General features: G+C 47.1%; 1 protein-coding gene across 3 annotated transcripts in view; it reads right to left on the minus strand.

Moving 5' to 3' along the window:
* CALN1 (calneuron 1) overlaps window positions 1–22,198 on the minus strand; it is a 125,575-nt gene that overhangs the window by 94,925 nt on the left and 8,452 nt on the right. For 2 of the 3 annotated variants that reach the window (XM_075771554.1, XM_075771553.1), the window contains exon 2: window positions 15,934–16,058. In XM_075771554.1, coding sequence (XP_075627669.1) covers window positions 15,934–16,051 — 118 coding nt within the window. In that variant the 5' untranslated portion in view covers window positions 16,052–16,058. Of the gene's footprint in view, window positions 1–15,933; window positions 16,059–19,292; window positions 19,379–22,198 lie in introns of those variants that run through there. The other variant, XM_075771555.1, reaches the window with a different exon arrangement.

The following is a 22,198-nucleotide window of genomic DNA, read 5'->3' on the forward strand; positions in this document are numbered from 1 at the left end:
CAAGTCTTAATTTTGGTTGTAAAACTCACTTTAAAATAGAGCCATTTATAATTAAGACAGGATCTGTAATTAATGGAGTTTTATACTCATAAAACTGCCTCTCTCATCAGTCTAAATTAAACTCCGCATGAAAGTTTGTGCAAATTAAATACAGTAGACACCAAAACTATTTTCTCTGTGCTCTTTGCTACTCTTATTAATGTCAAAACATAAGTGATTTGGAGATGTGAAAAAGTGATGAAAATTCATATTAGAAGAGGTGACAGCAGGGAAGGGCACCCCGTGGGTGCAGGGAGCCCTGCCATGGTGCAGGACACCCATGCCCACCCCGTGCAATGCAAGCACAGACAAAGACATCACGGTCGTGTTTAACACGTGACAGCGGCAAAGCCGCAAGCCATTTCCCACATCCCAGTCAGAAAAATGAGTATGTTGTCCCTCTTGCACAATTGTGCCAAGTCGTAAAAATATTTTGTTCCAACAGAGTCATGCCAGGCCACCAAGCACAACGGGGGCTTACAGAGGGGAGGGCTCCCTCGCCTTCATGTGCCAGTGGTTATTTTAACCAAGGGCTGCCATGTGCCTGGCCGTGCCCTCAAAGCCTCCTCAGCTGCTCGAGCCGTTAATGAAATTCTCCAATTCTGGTCACTGTGGTTGACCATATGACTCTTTCCAACTTGATCTCATCGGAAATCTTTACAGCCATCAACCACAATATTTACAAAGCACAGACAACTTTGGGCTTGTGGCAAGAAAATACATCATCTTGGACATATGTACATAGATAAAAGTTCCCCAATAAATCTGTTTCCCATGTGCGAAAGTCTGTCTCATCCCTATCTAGGTAATTAGCTATTTGCTTCTTTAAAGGCTCCCATTTAATTGGGGTTGCTGTTCTTAGTGGAATATCATTTCCTCTTCCCAAAAGGGCTACTACTATTTTTGTATATTTTTTTTTCTGGCTGCCACATTCTGGTTTTCCCGCTAAAATTAAAAAGTCACTGTAGCACTCACCAAGTGTTTATGGCCTGAAGATTCCTACACATGTCCCTGAGCCGACATCCATAAAAGCTTGTCACAGCTGTCCAGCATTTTCACACGTAACTTCAAACTTAAGTTGACGCTCGGGGTCCCTCAATAGCTACTGTAAAGAGCTACACAGGCTGACTCGCTCCCTGGTAGCTCCCAAGGGTCATCCTTTGGAAATGCCCATCTGTCCCCATGGACAACAGAAGATCAGGGGTTAGAGAAGTCTCAATGAGCTCTCCAGGTGAGGGCATGAATTGTGGCCTGTGCCCACAGATGTGAACCATGCCAGGGTTTCTCCCTCCCTTTTGGATAAGGTCTGTGTTAGTTCTCTGGCTGGCCAGAGCCAGTCCTCCTCCCACCAAGGCCATGGAGAGTCTGAAACCACCATGAGCCAATGCAGAGCTGAGGCCACAATGGCAACATAGAAAGTTCCTCTCTGCAGGGGTGGAAGGAAAATATCAAAGCTGGCATCAGTTCAATTTGTTTAATCCCTTTTAGAGCTAAAGCAGACATGTTCATAGACCTCCTGCCTCAGAGTTTCTCTTTCTAGTCCATTCTTTTAATTTGTTTTGCTCCCACCCCGTCAAAGCCTCAGAGGCCTCATGAACAAGTGCTGGAAGAGGTAAATGGGAATGCAAAAACTTGATTAATAATGAACCACATAAATTATCATACTGGTAATTACCCAAAGGACTAAGGTTCAAAAGAGCCTCTTTTTCCTCCATCATCAATTCTCAGTCTAAACACCCACACCAGCCTTGGGCTGGCCCACTCACACAGGCTGGCTTGCTCAGGTGCATTACAAACTGGGATGGGACTGGTTTCATGCAGGCAAGAACTGACATATCCTTGCCAGGCAGCAGGTAAGAGATGTCCATATTACCCGTGCTCATGTGCACAGATGGACACATGCAGCTACGTCCCACAATGAGACGTGACGTCCAGTCTTTTAGCACTAAATTAGGGATGCACACTCAGGCTGTGAGGATGAAACTTTCTCAAGGAGTTGGTACTAAAAAGCTTTCCATTAGAAAGAGAAATAGACCTTAAGGAGCTTAGCCCGTTATCCGATTTCTTCAGCTATAGAGAGTGAAAGCCCAGCTCTGTCAATAGGAATTTTGCTTCTTATATCAATGGGATCAGAATTTCACATTTGCAAAATAAGCACGTTTTACTTCGAAGATAACAAGTCTCTTTCCAAGCTGAGCGCAGCTCTTCCGTTGGCTAGGCAAGGAGGAGGACGTTAACCCTTCTGCCTCTCAAGAAACACTTCGTGGGCAGCCTCTCCATGCAGCCAAGCAATTGGGAAATTCAAGGATGTGCAATGTTTGGCTTTAAACATTGTTCTGATGGAGAAACACACGCTGCCAAGGTCAACAAGTTATCAGGAGAGCTTTTTATTTACTAGGACTTAACACTATGATTCCAAATCTGAAGTTGTGTGCTGCAAAGCACCCTGGAAAGTGTTAGAAGGCACAATAACTGCAAAAAATACCTGAAAACAGCAGCTTAGGGCTTCTGTTATTGCAAATAAACACCACCAGAGACATCACCCAGTGCATTACAGAGTCAGCACTTTCCCACAGCAAAACTCCTTTCGTGCCATAGCAACACGCGCAAGGTGTCCATCGGGCACGTACAATCCAGCCAAAAGCCTTGACTTGCTGCACTGTTACACAGAAGACAATAAACTTAACCTGCAGAAAAATTCCTCCAATCACTGGCTCAAAAAACCCCTCTAAAACCCTAGAATAGCTAATGATAAACAGTTTTTTAAGTGAGAGGCTGCTTGTCTAATCCAATATCCTTCTGCATGTTTATTATGTGACCTTCTCCCCCTAAAAGGACACACAAGCCTTACCCTTATCAATAGGAGTCACAGAAACCAAAGCATGTCTCTCGTTTGCTATTATCAGAGCAAAAAAAGGGCAGGCAGAAAATGCCGGACCTCAGTGCAGGACAGCAGGAAAGCCTGAGGCCAGCCAGAACCTCCCTCCAGAGCCCTGTATTTAACCAGCCTCTTTATTTGCTTTGCTTCCATTTCCTCGGCTCGTATATTCCACCCTTTATTGTGAAAAATGAGACAGAGAGAAAAACGAAGATGGGGAATATAGCAAAATAAAGCTATTGAGAAACGAGCCTGGAAGGCAACTGGAATGAACTCTGAAGAAGTCATTAGCTACCTAACCCCTTAAACAGCCCCAAAATAGGGGGTGGGGGGAGTGGGGAGTGTGCTTTCTTTTTGCATCTCAATCCAAACCAAACCTTGTATATTTTTACTGCTCAGAAGCACCGCTGGGCTGAAATGCCCATTCCTCGTGGGCTCGCCAGCAGACCCGGCTCAGCTCACCGGAGCTCGTCAATGAAGCAATTAAAGCACTTGAGAGGCTGTTTGCCTGATGGCTACATTGAAGGAACGAGACCCCATGGACATAAAGTTGCTTGTCTCAGGGTGACTCAGTCTTGATGCCACCAGTTTTGGGGATCCTCTACAACTTGCCCAGGATGGGAGGAATCGCCCCCATGAATGCGTGTCTCCTTCTCGCCCCACCGCGACACCTTGCCATTGTCTTGGCTGGAGAAAAAACATCACAAGACAATTTGTCTCCTGAAGTGCTTTCATTGAAAACAGAGATTCAGCCTCTTTGAAACACTTCATCAGCTCGCAGCAGCTGCACGAGCTGCCTCTCCAAGCTCCCGCTGAAACAAAATGTTTTGGTTTGACTCTTTTAATGGAAGCACGTGACTTGGCAGGCAAAAATCTACAAGTTTGCCACACCTTCAGAACAGAAATAAGTTTAAAAGATCAAATTCTAAATGAAACACTTTGTTTTGGAACAGATGAGATTTTTTTCCCAGCTTCCGATTTGTGGAAAAAAATGCAAAAATAAAAATGTGCTGATTGGGCTCAAATGGAAATGGATCCCCCTACTTCTGTCTGTCTTTTTTTTTTAAACTGCTGGTGAACTGAAAAATCCCATATTTGCACAGCTGAGTTTGGGAGGCAGCGCCTGTCCTAGGGCTGTTAACTCCCACCGCCAGCCCCAGAGGTACAGACTTGGTTCCTACAGCCTGTGCGGGGATGACGTTACCTCTGGTGCTTTTATAGAGGGAAACCTGAGCCCATCGCACGTCCACCTTCCCAAGGGGCGAAGCAGGAGAGAACGTTGTTTCATTGATATCCTCCAACTCTCTCTCTATTTTCTCATTTTCCCTTCTGCAACGCTGAAATCAAATTTACAAAGCAGTGACAAGCTACATTTAAGTACTTGTGATGGACATTTCATCCATCAGACACATTGGCAAACACAGTTTCACATTTCAAAGGCAGAAATTACTGTGTCCCTGCAAAGCACAATTTACTCCTTATGTGCAAACATGAAGAATTGCTGAGGAAAAAAAATGCTTCAAATCTTTTTTACCTTCGGGAAGTAACAGCAATTACAATCAGTTACACAGCCATATTTCTTCCCCCTCCCCATCCAAATCTATTCACAAAATCTCATGCCCTGGATTAGATTTAGTTGAAAGAAAAGTAATGAGATTTGTGTTTCCTAGCAAATTAAATAGAAATTGCCCAAAAGAATAATCCTAAAATACAAAATACTGCCTCATCCTGCATGTTGCTAATAGGTTTGTGTTCTAATGGCTTATTTAGAAAGAAGGACTTTATTCTTAAATGACATCCTAATGATACACAGTCAGAAACATGAGACATAAATATCTTTCACTACCAAGGGCTTGGGTTTTTTCATGTATTTTTTTATAGAATTCTTATCAAAATAAAGGAAACATTTTAAAAAGACTTTGTGCTCTTCTGCAATAGTAAAGATTGAAAATTCCAAATGCTAACTTATCTGAAAGTTATTTTTCTTGCTCTTACTTGTCTCATGGTTACTGCTGCAAAGGGTCTCAGTGCTGCCTGCAACACCTCAGCTCCAGGCAGGACCGACGTGGGACGGAGCAACTCACTACTTGTCAAACCATTCACATTCCAGACAGATGTTTGATCCCACCTGAATGGTGCCAGGACTTTGCGTACCCAGTCCCTGAGGACACCGAGGTCCACGATGTCATGTCATGACTCAAGTGTTGCTCCCTGTGATGCTCACATGGGTCCTGCTGCTGGTCCCAACAGCACAGGTGACCATGAGCCCTCTCTTTTGGTCCTCTTAGCTGGATCCAGGGCACAACAGTCGTTTGGTGTGGAGATGAACAGGAGACCAAGGCAGACGCAAGGTCCTGGCTCGGCTCATCCTCCACAAACCCACATGGCGCAAGGACCATGGTGCCCCCAGAGAGCCCCTGGCTGAGCCCTCTCTGCTGCACTGGGAGCACAGCCCTGCATGGAGCAGCATCACCCGGCGATGCGGGGTGCAGGACCTTAGTCTGCAAAAGACCCAGCATAGTTTTAATTCGTTTAATTTGCAGAGTGAATAATCTAAGCGAGACTGGCATCAGCCTTAGGAACTGCAGTGATTTCAGCCCATGCACCCTCCACTGCAGCGGCCGCTCTGGCACCGAAGGCTGGCAAAGCATTTTATGAACTACCACTCTCTGCCTGGCTCTGGTGAGCTTTGCTGCACAGCCTGTGCTCCTGGACACATCCCTGACATCAAGTGTCAGAGCAGAAAAGCGAAGGTGGTTGAGCTCTCGCTGGGCACCAGCATGCCCAGGAGCATCGCTGTAACCAGCATGGCCCTCGCTGCAGTCCTGCACAGCACCCACCTCCTCAGAGCATCACGCTCACCCTGGGAGATTTGCACCCCTTTGTTTTCACAGGCAGGAGCTAAGTCTGACTTCAAAGGGTTTCTACTGATCCTCTTTGATGTTGCTAAAGCCAGTCAAGCTGGAAAAGCAGCGCTTCCCGCTGGGCTCCTGCTCTGTCCCCCTGTACCCGTCTGGCTGGTGGCTGTGGCTGCAGGGTCCTGCGAAAGCTGACAACTGCTGCACGTAGTGCTGGCTGCCAGCTCATTTAGCTCTGGGAACAGCAGATCCAACACTGGATGGAGCTACACATCCTCTCACCTCCTCTCCAGCTCCAAACTCTGCCCTCTGCCCCCTCCGCTCCCTTCCGCCCAGCACCCATCCTGCCCCATCCTGCTGTGGCACAGCCAGCCCCGCGTTCCTCCCCTGCTGCTCTTCCTCTCCTCCTGCCTTCCCTAGCTCTGACTTTGGGAAAATGCCCAGTGCAAATCCTGGGAGGGAGCATCCTTACACAGCCCATTTGATAAGTCCAGTCTTTGCACCTATTTCTCATCTGAGGTAGGGCTGAGACGGTCTCAGGGCCCACGACTGGGCAAGGGAAACTGGGAAACAAAGATTTCCAGCCAGAGGGAGAGGACGGCCAGATCTCTTTGTTTAATTCCCGGCATTACTGTCATCTGCCTCCCTCATCTGGACTTGCATCCCGCTAAGCGACTTCTCACTCTGCCAAGCCACTGGCCTCATCCTCAGGAAGATAAATTCCACTTTCTCATAAGCAGGGGCAAGAGGACCAGGACCACAAACACCCTCAGCAGAGCGGGCTCACAAAGAGCAGCTGTGGGTGATGGCTGCTGCCCAGGAGCGCAGCAGGACAGGGATGCTGTCTGGTACCACTGAGCAGATGCCACAACAGCCAGACGGAGGCCAGGTGCACTAACCTTGATATCGCATTGCTTTCAGTGGCATTTGAAAAAAATAAGTTCAAAAGAGCCAGGTGAAACCCTCTCCGGATCACTGAGTTTTTCTCCCTGTCATTTTTGCAGCAGTGCTGTGCCAAGACAGTATCCTTCTGTGCCAGTCCCCCACTGTGTCACCAACAGGCTCGTTTGTGACCACAGGCACAGTGGCATGGAGACTGGGGAGTCCAAGCAAAGCCATTGCTTATGGGGACAGGATCCACAGATGATGCTTGGACCCAGAGGTCTTTCAGCACCCCAAGCAGTGGCGGATGTATTGCTCTCCTCCCCCCCTCACAAGTATCGTTGCTTCTAGGTAAACTGAGGCACAAAAAGATCGGCAATGGCCGAAACATCCCAGTGAAGATCAACAAATGGATAACTGGACTCCTGCTTCTCTATATATACATCTAACTCCTCAACTTCATTATTTAGGGGGCAAACCTATTTCTGAATGTTCCTCTGTAGAGAGCGTGTACATGCAGTGCAGTACAGAGGCTTTTTGCAGATGTTTGCGCTGTGGTGAGGTGACTGCTCCGATGGAGGCAAGGGAATTGATTCAGGTTTGTTTATGGTTTGCTATGACTTGATTAAAGCTGATGTGCTGAAAGACACAATGAACTTACACAGCCTAGCTAAAATATCGGAGGGACACCTGGCAGTCCACAACATCACAACCACAAAAAGGGCACATGCAGAGTGTGCAGAGCATCACGATAACCTCCAAACCCTCAAGTATTTAAAATCATGGTGATTAAAGGAGGAACCTGCGAAGCCTAATGCTGACTAACTATAGGACACTGTGTGACTGCAGACCTGTCAGCGCTTGTGGGACCCTCAGATCTATCCTGCTCCTGCACTTTGCCACCATCCACACCAGCGCTCGGGTCCTCTCACTCAGGTCGGTGCTGCTGGGATGCGCTGGCATGCTGAGCCATTCATCTTCTGACTCGCTCTGAAGGCAGCTTGTCCAGGCTCTTTTCAAGCCATGCATCAGCCCCCGAGCCCAGCACCAGTAAGGAGTCCCCAGAAAATGAAATAAATAGTGAGCCATTTGCTCAGCACTCAGCGCCACGGAAGGGATGTCTGAGGCAGCTTAAACACAGGCCAGAGTCCAGGTTCATGCCTCTGTCTGTGCAGTTAAATAAGAAGAAATGGCTTATCAGAGTAATTTTCAGTTGGGGACCAGCTGTTTGACTCTCAGGAGCTGCTGTGGATTGTGCAGAGGTTTCCCCAGCGCCCTGACCCCGCAACTTGGGAAGGAGCCGGACGGCTGAGATGCTTCCTGCCCGATTCAAAAACGAAGCACCATCATTTCCATTTCTGGGACGGGGAAGCTGTTCCCAGGCTGCTGTGGATGGAAACCTCTGTTCCCGTGGCACTGCCAGCGCTGTTCAGCCCCAAATGCCACAGACCTGGGTTGGAAATTGGTGTCTCCCTTTGGCAGGGAAAGATGCTCTGGACAGATCGACCGCGTCCCAAACGAGCTCACTGGGAGCTGGACCAGCACAAAAAGGCGTGCTCAGAGGCGGCTGCCTGGCTGGGTGCGCAGAGTACAACACACCAACACCCCACTGTACCCACAGCTCTCCTGTGCCTTCAGCTGGAAAACAGGGGAGAGAGCAGCATTTAGTCTCCTTGCTTAAATCCCAGGGGGTGTGCCACATCCCTATGTATCTGGGGTGCAGACACCCTGCCCTGGCCCCCGTCCTCCCATGCCCAGCTAAAAGCCACTGCCCAGGGAGTACATCTGCAGAATAACAAGGTAGCAGGTAAGGATGAGACCCCTGAGTCCACACAGCAACACTTAGTGGATTAGGAAGGACTTGCTAAAGCCAGGGTTTTAAGGCTTGAAGGATTGAAGGAACTTGTAAAATTAATGATCCAGACTAGAAGCTTGCATAAAAAATTAAAAATCCATATTAAAATTTGTATAAACATGTCGCAGCAAGATTTAAATGCCTTTTAAAGCATGTTTAGCTCTTGATCTGAATTTGCTCCGTTCCCGTGGCCCGAGGCAACGCAGGCAGCGAGTTATCAGCTCACTCCACCGAGAGCCTGACTCGCAGGCGAATGGGCAGCATCTGAAACGGCTGTGAGGAGCATCAGCCTGGCACCGAGGCCTCAGCAGCATCTCTGCGGTGAGAGCCAAAACCAGCAGATTTAGAAGGAGCCGGATGAAGACCCAGTCTTCAGCACTCTCCCCAAAACCATCTTCTTCCACCTCAAAGATGGTCTTTCTCAACTACCACAAGCCAGAAACCCTCAAGCCTCTGACCAAGGATATCTGAATATCCACCACTAATAACTCGCTTGCTCGCCAGCCAGTTCCTATAACTATGTCAGCATAGCTGGAGTTCAAACAATCTCTTTAATTGTTGTCCAGATGGTGTCCCTGTAATTCTAATTTGTTGGCAGCCAATCTCATTTTATTTATACTTTCTTGCTGTAAGGACTCTTTCCTCAGAGCTGATGCTGATGCCTGTTCTTGTATTTTGGGGGCAGGGAGGTGAAACATCCCCCCTTGGCAGAGTGGGTGTGGGGCAGGGGGAACAGAGCCACAGAGCCTCTGCAAGCCCTTGCCAAGGCTGCACCCAAAAAAACATTTATCCCCCTGGGTAATCAACCTACCAGAGAACTGGCACCTTGTATAGGGCTTGGGCTGTAAAGCACTGGAGGGTGGAAATACTTGCTGTTCTGGAGTTTTTCCCCCCATTCCATAGCTTTCTGCCACCTTCCTGATGAGACTCTCTAGTGCTGGAGAAAACCCAGTGCTGACCTTCAAGCCCCAGTGGTCCCTAAGGCAATGCAGCAGCTAAAATCCCCAAGACAGGGTCTTGCTCTCTGCTGAAACCCAGAGGAGCCAGCCCCCCCCCCGGGCACAGCCACTTTGGGTGTCCAAACATTATCATTGCCTGGTTTTGGTGGGAAGTGCTACTAATTTCAGTGAAATAAAGCTTTCCTGGAGGCCAAGAGCGAGAGGTTGGTGATGCTGGGGCTGGACGGACAGACGTCTGTCTCTCTGCGGCATGCAGGACCGCTCTGTGCAAGGCGAGGGGAAGTTTCCAAAGCCAGCGCGGGGGAACTGACCCACGCCAGATGCACTGCAGCGGGGCAGGGGCCTCGCGTCTGCTGGCTGCTCCAGTCAACGCTGACATCTGGAGACTACTAATGAGGCTGGGGCAGACCTCAGTGAATTATAACTATTAATCTTTCCCTTGGTGAATTCTCTTGACCCTCATCAGGGCTAAGCCGGCACACAGCCTGGGACAGGGAGCCACAATTCCTCCATCAGCAGCTCCTTTCATCCACAGGACACCGTCTGGAGCAAATGTGCACCTTGCAATAAAATCATACTATGCAGAATTTTAATACTGCGCCAGTTTTTGCTATTCTTAAATGGATGCTACTTCATACCTGAAACTATCGAGTCCCAAAGAAACCCACACTGTAATTAAAATATGTTACTAGAAAACTAGCAGAAGGAGCTCAGCAGAAGTGAGAGTTACAGCTGCTTCTGTCCGCAGAAGAATTCACATAGTGATGCTGCAGTTTTATATTCAGAGACATGAAACACTATTAAAGCCCAATATAAGACATAAATTATTCCATTTCCAGCCATGATCACTCACAGTGGAGAGGCTGTGGATAAACCCTCTTTAAAAAGAATTCTGCAAAAGAGAAAATGAGCTTTATAGAGTTTCATCCAGTTAATTAACAGGCTGCTTGCAGTGCTTACACTGAAGCACGGTCTTGGAGATCCATGCATAAATCCAGTGCCGGCCGTCAGAGCATCCCAGTATGGCCATACCCCAGCACATGCTCCCCCTTGCTATGTCTCCTATCCCAGGAGAGTATCCTTGCAACTCCTTCCTCACCAGCAAGATGCTCCTTCTTCCTTATTTCTCTCTCTTTCCACTTTTCCAAGTGTTTTTTCTTCCCATGGACAAAAAGCCACGCGGAGCAGACTCAGCCTTGTTGCTGCTACATGAGTCAGTCAAGTGACTAATGCCTCTCCCCCTGGGTTTCCCTCCTCGAGCACACTGCTTCTCCAAAACACTGTTTGATCTCACCTGGGACACCAAAGATAATCAGCCTCAGCCACCAACACGGTGCAGCCAGCTGGCTGGAGGGAATCTGCCTGCCCCTTTACCTCCTGCACCCATCAGCAGGATTAAAATATCTGCTAGCAAACAAGCGGACCCGGAGAAAAATCAACACCTAGAGAGAGATATGAGGAGTTGCACGGCAGCCGTGACTCTGCAGCAAGAAAGAGACTGTTTACCGAGCCTTCCTGATAACATGAGAGTGAACTAGGATCTGGAGCAGCTACAATCCTCGTGGCCCGTGGGGTTTCTGCTAAATAACAACCCTCAAACGAGCCCACAAGGTGACAGTGCTCTTCAGCATCACGGTCCCTCCTTTCCTGGAACTTATATCCAAGGGCCATCATATCAGACATGCGCAAGACGCTAAACACCCCTGATTTTGGCCATATTTTCAGAGGCAGGGCTAGGACAGTGTGGCTGTGTTTGCAATGTGGGACTATTTTACCCAATCCCCCTCCCCAGGAGGGACCCAGCGTGTCACCAGATCCACGACTGACCACCTCGTCGTGCTGCTGGGACTGCAGAACCAGCTGCAGCCCCAACATATCTTCAGCCACTTGTCATTGCCTGCAATTATTGGCATGCAGAAGACAACTGTTAATTTAAAATCCATGTAGGCATCATTTAACCATGCCCTTTAAATTATTTCAAGAGCTGTTTCTGAAGCCACTCGTGGTTGACTTCTACACAGAAGCCCAAGAAAGAGCATCCCAGTTAAGAGCTTCTGCAGGTGACAGAAGGGGGGTTGCTGGAAAGAAGCAGAAACCAGGTAAAGCATGTCCTGCAACATGTTGTATAATCTATAATGATAGAAAAGTTCCCTGGTGAGGGAAGTCCCCAGATTCCTGCCTTGAAGTCTACTGCACCCCAAGGTCCTGCAGCCAAGAGCTTTGCCCCCATCTCACGCATTGCTCTGCTGACATCTCCAGTTTAGGCAGGCAAAACATGCACTGGCATTTCCACTCCAGATCTCAACCTTAAGGACTTGTTGATGTCTACAACCAGGGAAAAAAAAATAAAAAAAAGTCTCCCAGTCTGCAAAAAGCCTTGTAGATACCACAGACCCTATCTGGGGCAGGGGCTACGTGGTCTAAGGCACCAGATGCCAACAGCTGTCCTCCCGCCGTGCAGCAACGTTTCTTCCTGCATGGGCTCTGCTGATTTTAAAGGAATTTGGGTCAGGTAAGGATTTATCACGATGTCTTTCTGGACAAATAGCTGCTGCTGTGGTTCACATTTGGGTTTTCTCTGCAAGGCACTGACTAGCATGCATTTCACAGACACTTTTTGCAAAGCCTACTTATAATGCATGTGCTTCCCTTCAGGTGATATTTGTCAGATTCCTACTATGGAAATGTTTTTACCTCCTAACAATACCCTTTAGATAGCGCCTATGGAGGTGGATGACTCAAGCTTGACATGATTATTTCCATCCACCATTTTTTATTAAAAATACTCCTAGCAGTTCGTAATGCAAGGACAGAAGCTAGTTTTACAAGGGATGTGGAAACCACAGAGTATGCACAAACTGTGCCACAATTTTATGTCAACCAACAATAGCCAGAAAATCTATACATAAAACAGTTCCTCCCAGCCTTAATTTATAATCTCATGCATAGAAACCGCTAAGCATATGGCAATAACATCCATCTGAGCCCCCACCGTACTTCGCGGTCCCTAAGAAACAGGTTATGGATGGCCTGCCACTTTCAACTTCGTCATTTACCTGAAGTTACAAAGTTAAGTATCACCTAATATAGCTCTCTGCGAGTTAATTCCCTTTGTGACGGTGACAGCTTCTAAAAACCCTCATGCTACTACAGAACCACAAATAGCAAACACCGCTGCTAGGAATAGACAAGCCATCAGCAGAGTGACCCGCTATCTCTCCAGCCCCTTTCCTTGCTGCCAGCATAGTATTTAAAGAAGGATGGAAAAAAAACAGAGTGGAGTTAAAGTCGACAGATGGCTGATACAAGTCGGAAAAGTTTTCATAGGAGAAAAATAACCAGTCGGAGAAGAGGCAGAGCAGCACCCTAGGCACACTGCTCTGAATGGCGCGCATTCATCCAAAAACCCGGACTCCTTCCCCCTTACGTTACTTGAAGTCACAAATATTTTTCATTTCCTGATCTCCATATTATCCTTCATGCACCGCCTGCAGGCTGCTACCACGGAGTATTAGTCGGTTTTCACTGCAAGGCCGTGCATGGGGACATGCGCTGCATTCCAGCTGGGCTGTGCAGCGCCTTCACCCTGCAGTGTCCCAGAGCCCACACTCACAGAAATCCTTCCTAAAGTGAACAGCATTGAGAGATGCAATGCTAGATGTGAAAAAGAAAAAAAAAATCTGCTAGAAAAAATCCTGACAAATCAGGCACTTGTTGGAGCCTTGAGCGCAGAGCAGCATTATAGAAAATTCCCACCAACTTCCCCAGCTTCAAACCTTTAATAATTTGTGTGACTGGAATTTCTCAATAGGCTGGAACTCCCTCAGGATCAAAATCTCATTGAAAAATAAACCAAGGAGAATTTGGCATCTCTTTCCCAGCCTGTAAGATTAAATGCAAATATGTTATTGGCATCAAGCTATCACAGCTTGATATATCCACAAAGCTCCCATACACTGACATTAACTTCTCAAGGAAGAACATTTTGTTACTCACCCTGAGACAGTTTATGCTTAAAGGCAGAAAGACTATTTCTGGTTTAGGTTTGGGCAGTGAGCAGTGGTACCTTCACCAATTACCAGCACACCCGGGCACTGATCTAGTATGAGCGACAAAACACTGCTGACCCAATATTACATATAATTTCCAGTGGCTAGGCTGTAATCGGGTAGCTGGCACACAGAAAAGTATCATCTCCAGCTTCTTATGCTGCTCTGGCTTTAGCAGACACGAATCAATTTGGTACCACTCCTGTGTTTGCAGGCAGAAAAAAATGGCCTGAGGTTGAGGTCTTCTCTGCTAGGCTAAGAACTGGGGCATACCTTCATGGCGAAGACACAAAGCTCTTGAAAATAGGTGTTTGTAAAGCAAAAGGCTGTCAGAAAAAATATAACTAAATTCTAACAAGAAGCCTGTGCTTAACAGCCAGAGAATAAATGGATGATTAGTTAAAGAGCTTTAACCATTCCCCTGAAGAATGAGGGGGATACTCTTTGTGAACAGAGATGAATTATCTCTGCTGCTCTCCAATTCAATAGCACAGTTATAATGGGGGACCAACCACATTAAATGGATGCAGCACTTGAATTAGCAGCGACTTGGCCACTGCCTTCTCAAAAGACAGCTCCTCTACACCTGATTCACTTTATTTGCTGTTAATTAGCAGAGATGATCCCCAGCCTCTTGAGTGTTGGTTTCTCCTTGGGGAAGGTTGGTCTGGGCATGGGGCTGTGCTTCGCTTCTCCCGCAGCCGCTGCTCCCACCCCGGAGCTCCTGGTAGGAAGATGATGCTAAGAGGGATCTGGAAGCTTGCAGACCACCTGATGTGGCTCAGGCTGACAGCAGGGAGACATGGGAAGGATGGAAATGAGATTGGGCTCCCTTCCCACATCCAGCCAGAGACCATTTCCATGCAAACAGCAGGGGAACGAATCAAGGACAAGTTTCCCTCATGCAATGGGATGGCCCTGACAGTGGGTTGCAGCCCTGATGCCACTTGAATCAGCTCTTGACAGTTGTCTGCAAATCTCAAGGGCAGTTACAGCAGATGTGCTCTAATCAGGGTAGGCACAGCAGAAAAACCCTTGTTCTCTGCATTTGAAATAAACTGTGAGACATCATCCAAGGTCCTCCTGTCTGCTCAGCCACCCCCTGTCATGTAAGCTCTATCTTGAAATGTAATTTGTCATCTATAGGATGCACAGAAGCTGAGCTAGTTCAGTTCTGCTCACCAACTCAAGTCTTCAAGTGAAGCTCCTGTAACCGAGAAGAGCCCAGAAGACCCCTCTGCACTCCTTGTGGTCCCTGCACTGAAAGTGGTTTCTCACATTGCAACTCTCATACAAATTGCATTCAGCACATACTCATTGGGAAGAAGAGAAGCAGTTACAAATACTCAGAAAGCATTATTTTTACCTCAGATAAGCTTGCAAAACCAAAGCCAAAGGTTCCGAGTTGAAAAGGCTCGAAAACTGAGGTCTGATTTACCAAAACGCAGATGAAAAGTGGGAGGGTGGGCAGAAATGTTGGCCTTCTGTTTTGCCAAAATGCCTCCAACCTGGAAGTACCATTCCCACCTTGCGCCATTCCCTTGCTCATTTACTCATCAAGTTCTCCATCAAGACCATTGATTATGATCATGCCTTGTACCAAATGTCCACTGGGAAGCAAACCAAGAGGTTCAATTTGTTCCACAGCCCTCAAAGACCAGCTGTCAACAATATTAACTTTTGCTTAGAAATGACCCTTGTGAGCCACAAATCGCCTAGAAAAGAGACATTCCCACCGTGAACCAGACTGGGAGTCTACCTGGCCTCACATCCTGTCTGCAGGGCAGAAGGGATTAGCAGCACACAGCTTCTAGAGAGGAAATCATGGGATCCAATAGGCAACAGATGTGGACAACCTCCCTGATGGCCTTTGCCAGCCTCAGACTGGTCTGTGCTCCCAATCACTGACCTGGAAAAGGGAATTTTAAAGCTCTTTCCAGCTTCTTAAGCCACAAGCCACCTCCATGCATCTTGTTATATTAAGACACAGAGAGAAACCTCACTTTTGAGAGGCCACAAAGCAGATTAGAAGACTTGCTAGGAAGACAGATTCAACTCTGCAGGCTCCCAGGAAGGGCTAAAGACATCTTTATAAAAAGATATTAGCCTAACTTTTTCTCTTGCAAAGTTTTGCCCATAAAAAGCAGCCTTACTCTTTCAAAAAGCTGCCTTATTTCTAGGCAGAAGGACAAAATCTGAGGCTAAAATCAGTCTATAGCTCTCAACATAACTTTGGTCAGGGACCTTTTCTTTGTCCCTGATCTGCTGAGCCATCTCACTTCTGACCTGCCTTTTGCTCCTTGCTTCATGGGGACAATGACTCCGGTTATTGCAGGACAATGCTACAGAGAAGGTGAAAATGAGCCTTTCCCTGTTCCCAGCCCCTTTGGAACAACGCAAGGACGCTGCTCACCATCCAGTTCCTCCACGGAGATATTCGCTAGCTGTTCACTGTCGCTGCCAGCGGAGAGTGAGCGGTTCAGGTAGTTGCCTTTGTACAACAAGCCAGCTGTTACATGGTGGAATGGCATCTTCTCCCTGACAAGACAAGAGGGAAGAGAAAGGCTGATTTAATTATTTGTCTTTGTTTTATTCGAATAGTGCAATAGTCTGCCTTAAAGAGTAGCTGGACCAAAGCATCCTACACCAGGGAACGCGCACTGAAATTCGGTGCATGACTGATGGATTGCAGATTTTATTTAGTGCCTAAGACAGGAGCTAAACAAACAAACAAAAAAGCAGCAGCTTCTCTTTATGCCGAATGAGAGTGGAAACATCAGTGAAACAGAACATTGGTGCCTTAGGAAAATGTGAGTCTCTACCATTTTACACTGCAGCTTTCAGCCTAGAGATTTGCTATTCGATAGTAATTATATAGTGCATAGGGGTCTACATTGACATGCAATTAAAAAGGCATAGGATCCAGCAGCATGACTTTCAAAGCCATGCAAGGACCTGGACACCAGCTCTCAGACCGTCCTCTGGAGCATCTAGACCCCTGAGATGGTTCAACCTCCCCCTGCCCAGGGCATCCGTGATGAGCGAGACACCAGTGCCTCCGCTCCAGACTTCGGGGGCCCTTGCTGAAAGAAGAAAAGTCACATTCGATCAGGGCCCCACAAAGAACATTTTCATCTCACAAATATGACAGCCAAGGAAAAATACTGCTCAATGGGAGGCTGTAGCAGGAAAGTGTTTGCAAACTTAGCAGGTATAAACACCGCAGCCTAGTGAAGGGCAGCCATCTGCACAGACAAAAGTGGAAATTACTGTCAGCAGCACTTACACATTGATTTAGGATACACAGGAAAGAGGCAAGTTTGCCAAAGTCAATTGAAATATTAAGAGGAAGATTTGTCATACCCTTGGCTGGTTTCAATCAGCGCAGCCCCATCATGGGCTTATTGCATTTTATACTGTACATTTCCAGCAGATATAAATCAGCAGAGGTGACAGAGCCACCCAGATGTCAGCTGAGGATCTGGCCCAGGGTCTCCGCAGGGGCTGGAAGGTGGCCAGGGCACGCTGGGCAGTATGGCTTGGAACCGACCATTAACATAAACGTATATGGCGACTTTGGCAGATCTCACTCATGCCAGTGGGGGACACAGCCCCTTTGGAAACAAACTCCAAGGGCGTTCTCACTACAGCCACGCCGGGACATCAGCTTGCTTTGCCATAAAGAGATAAGTGCCACCTACTGAATCGCTCTCCAGCCAACACTACAATTACAAGGATGATCTGGCTGTTACTCAAGCCATATGTTCTTACCACAGTCAATAAAACAAATATATATATACACATATATGCATGAATTTTCTAACAAGTGCCTCTTTGCCTCACTGAGTTAGTAAAACCTTTAACAGACTCACCAAGAGCAAAGTAACCTCAAGACACAGGAACAAGAAGAAGAAAAGCCATGAGGTTTCTCTTGCACTGCTTAGCACGTATCTAGAATTTCTCTTGCAGTAATTATGTAAATAAATCCTAATCGTAATTTTAAGTATTTTTATTTGGGAGCCAGTTTCTTCAGCAGCACATTAGAAACCGTAAACAAGGTTTTCTTTTTCATTAAGCATATCTGTAATTTCCCAGCACTTGCCAATTAATGTATTTCATTCTGATATATTGCTTGCTCTGACATTCTGCTCTGCGCTAAGACAGGAGTTCTACCTACCCACTGGGAGACACATAGGCGATCGCAGCTTTGGTACGCTCTAGATCCTGACGAGCGGAGCTGGAGAGACACTCCCAGTCCTTTGCACCATCTTCATTAGCTTCCAGTCCTACCACAAAGTATTCAGACAGCAATCGATCCATGTTTTCTGTCTATAATCACATGCCCAATGTAAAAGCAATTACACTGATTTTCAAAACTCTACCAAATTAAAGAGAGGTTTAAATCTGAGACCTGCAATGGCCCAGGTGGAGCTGCAGGGAGAGATTGCACTGCAAACGCCGCGTGCGATGAGCCCGTGGGGCTGGGGACTGATGCTGGCACCTGCCTGCCCTGGCTCCCGGGCGAAGGGAGCTCAGCCCCTCGCACTCCCTGAGCTCACCCATGGTCGGAGTAACTGCAAGCCATGCATTTAGGTGCACTAAGGCATTTTTGAAATCACTTTCTGTGCCTTCACTTCTATGACCATTAAAAAAAAAAAAAAAAAAAAGACAATGCATCTCCCCTGAGGGCTAAAGCGCTTAAAATCAGCTCCCTCCTGGGATCTTATAATGTGTTTTAGTACTGGGGGGGGGGGGGGGCATGATATCCCAGAGTGAGAAATCCTAGATTTAATTCTACCACCTAGGTATATTATTTTTTTTTTAAATCGCAATATTATTCAATGGAAACCTTGCTGGAATTCAGCAGCTCTCAGCAGCCTGCCTCCAGTTTCAACAAGAGATGCTCAAAACCAGACCAACAGCGGCTCCGGTGCCAGATGTCCAAGCACGGATGTGCAGCGGCACTTCAGGAGCACTCAGCATCCTGCAGATGGGAGACTGCTGTCAGAACCGAGCCTGCACGGGGCAAGAAAATGGCAAAAAGGGACATTGCAAGGTGTGGGCTGTGAGAGAGCTCATAAAGCAAAGCACTGCATTGTGCAAACCACCCTATGCTGAAACACGTACAAAGCTTAATGGAAATACGTATGTGACCGATGTCTGTCTGGGAACAAGAGGTCTGTCCGAGCACAGCCAGATCAGTCCAGGCTCATTTCGGATTTAGCCCAAATGTCCATGTTGGAAACATGGTAACCTTAAGCTCGCCTATGGCTGGCAAGTGCTGGCCCTCCTTCCAGTGCCAGCTGAGACCCTGGCTAAACTCAAACCACAAGGGAACCGGTGCTGGTGGGATCCACCCCACACCGTGGTGATGCCCTTCCCGGGCACTCGGTCAGCAACGGATGCTGGTGCTGGAGCACAGGGTGCCGACAGCTTTCTATCGCTTCAGCAGTTTTTAAATTTGCAGCAGTGTGCACCCACCTCCTTTGGATGGGAATGGGGAAGATGCCCCAGCTCTCACCCCATTTTACAGAGCTGTACAACAAGCCTCTGACCAGACAGCTAGCAGTGAGGTTTGCTCTCCATCACCAAGCAGTCGAGACAGACACATTTTTCCACTGAGCAACCTGCAAACTGAAAGCAGTTTTCAAAGGCATAGTGGGATGTTGGAGCAATGAAATCTCCTTGAATAATGTCATGAAAACATTGACATTTAACCAAAAAGCCCTCAAAGAACCCATAAACATGTGTATGGAAATGTTACCATGGTACCTTGCCAAGGTTTCAGTCTCTGCGCCAAGCTCACCAGCAGGTTACATCCCCCGTAACGCCCGGCGGCAGCACTGCCAGCCTCGCTCTTTCCTTTCACACAACCACATTTGTGAAATTTATAAGATGTTCGTAAGCAATTTGCCATCAGGAAAAAAAAAGGCAGTTACACGATGCTCACATGTCTACGCTCACTCCGGTTTGCATTCTTCACCAGCTCTTGCGATATGTTTTTTAAAAAGGCTTTCAAGCCCAATTGAAAATCCACATGATGATTAAACTGGAAGGTTTAACTTAAGTATCAGTCAACAAGATGGAATCAGGATCAATACAAATTGATCCTGGATCTCCCTTGGTAGTTAACAATTTGGAAAAGATTTCTTGCTAACCTCTCTCCTGTGTGCAGCACAAAATGATGCCCAAGAGTTCATCCTGGTTTTACTGCCTCAGGCACATAATGCACAACATCATTTGTACTCTGGGTGTTATGCCTGGCCAGTATTGTGTATTTGCCTTCTCTATTCAACTGTAATTTGGTGGATCCTGGCTTCTGCCCAGCAGGTTGGCTAACAGGTCCCTGTTCTGGATGCTGACCAGTCCCCCGGCCGCTGCCCCACGGGTGTCAAACAGACCAGGCAGCAACGTGCCGGTGGGGAAACACGGGACGATGGTAGAACTGAGATCTCCATCTCTCCCACAAATCTGGCTGAGGTTGAGCAGAGCGTTCAAGCTGATAGTATGGGAAAACACACATACATGGGTGTGCAAGCACACACGTGCAGTACAACAGCCTAGGCTTCATTTTCTTAGGAAATCGGGCTAAAAAAATACAGGAATACATAGAAAATCCATGAAGCAACCAGATGGTAGGAAAACTGGAGCAGTAGCTGTAAAGTCCCCCAGCTCACTCTAAAGCCCTTTAAAAATTCATCAAATGAAGTAACGGTGTTAAAGATGCTTCTCCCCAGGGCAGAGCAACATTATAACATCTAAGGCAAATAAGAGCAGTGACTTCCGAAAAAAATTATCTCATTTTCCCCAGAGTTGAACGATTCTCATTATCTTTTCAGGTAGATCATGTAATATCTAACTGGATCCAAAGGGAAGAGCAGAGCAAACAGACCCCTGAGCATCACCTGGGCAATTCCTCTGTGCTGTGGGCATGACACATCAGTCAGGGGACACAACCCACTTTCCAAAAAGTCTCCATTGCTCTTCTGGTACATTTTCCTTTCATTGCTGCCCATGCAAGAGTCCCTTCCCTCTCTCCCAAGGAGGCAGTAACAGCCAAGGGTCGTGGTTAGCCCATGCTCTCCGGCGTGGGGCAACTGAGCTGGATTAAATCCCCATGTCTGTGTTTGTAGCCAATATAGTTATGGGAAGACAGGTCAAGCGTTTTGTTGCAGACACGTGGCTTTGGCAAAATCCTTCTGCTAGGAAGACCACTAAGTCACTTTGTACTTTATCACCTGCGTTCACTGTTGCTAACAATAGCTTTAGAGATTTTTTTACTTATTTATTTTGTGCAAAAACCTGGCACCTCAAATGCAATATGAGCCCGAGCTACCAGAGGAAAGTCTTGAAGGGCCCAGAGAGTCTCATTTTGGCATTGGGAGCAGCTCTGCAGATGTGGGGAAGGGAAGCACATCGAGAGCTCTGTGATGAGGTGTGAGGATTTAAGCTGCTGCAATAAAATGCAGAAGTCTTGTTTAATCAGTCTCAACTCAGGTGCGTAAAGAGACACAGGAATGAAAGCGTGCTCAGGCAGATGGCTTTTTCTGTAGCTACAAAATCAATATAAGTGGGTCTTGGAAGGGTTCCTTGGGATTGAGAAAAATAAGGCCTGGTGCACAGGGAGCCTTAAAAGAAAACCCTAAAATAGATACTCCCAGGGAGGAAAATCTTTGCGGAAGTTTGTATTTTCTGACTATTGATACCAATAAAGCCAAATCCCCCAAAACACATGGAAAGACACATTTGGGCTATATATAAACAGATCTATTGCTGGAGGAGAAAGACAAGAGCCTCCCCACTCCCAGTCCACCGCCGCAGCCTGCACAGAACCGTGAACACCACAGACCATTTTTGGAAACCAAATTTGCTCAGACTGTAATGCAAAGTCATTGGCCTGTGAGTGCAAGTGAGCCCTAAAGGTTCTTCTGAAAGGGTTTTTCTTTTACTTCTGGAAAACGGGAGTACTCCCTCTTTCTGGGAGCAGGGCTGCTTCTCAGAACCAGACTCACCATTTACACACTTCACTACATGATATTTTCAGCAAATTAATCCATCCTGACTCATCTCATACCTTCTACAAGGATCTATGGACTGCAAACACGAGACCTTAATCCAAAGTGCACATGCACACACACAAGCACGCATGTGAGATTCACTATGCGTTTGCTGGTGGTGATAGACACAGACTAAACCTGGCCCCCAGGGACCACTTTCAGCCCTGACCCTCCAGACCCACATGTGCCGTCGTCCTTGTCGCACCGTACATGGCATTCATGCTGTAGGTGACTATTTATTGACATAAGCCTAAGAAAATATTCTCCTATTTCAGAAAATGACCAAGAAAGTGGAGATCTTGCTGATAGATACTGGGTTGGGATACTAGGAATAAAGTTCCCCATGGTGATCAATGGGTAAAAGGACTTTGCAAACCCGATACCATTTTCAGCATTCAGGGATGTAACTGGGAAGAAAGCCCTCTGAAATGCAGAAAACGAGGCCTGAGTGACAAGCCTAATGGATGTAGTGCCACAGAGGCACTTCATGAGCGATAAACTTCCAGGTTCGAGGACTACAAAGCAATAGGCGCTTCAGATGGTTTTGTGCTGTTTTTCTCCCCCACCTTCTCCAGAAAATTTGAAATTAAAAAGAAGAGGAAGGTCAGTTTAAAAGACATC

This window comes from Balearica regulorum, chromosome 19 (genome assembly GCF_011004875.1).
Source record: "Balearica regulorum gibbericeps isolate bBalReg1 chromosome 19, bBalReg1.pri, whole genome shotgun sequence".
Taxonomy (NCBI): Eukaryota; Metazoa; Chordata; class Aves; order Gruiformes; family Gruidae; genus Balearica; species Balearica regulorum.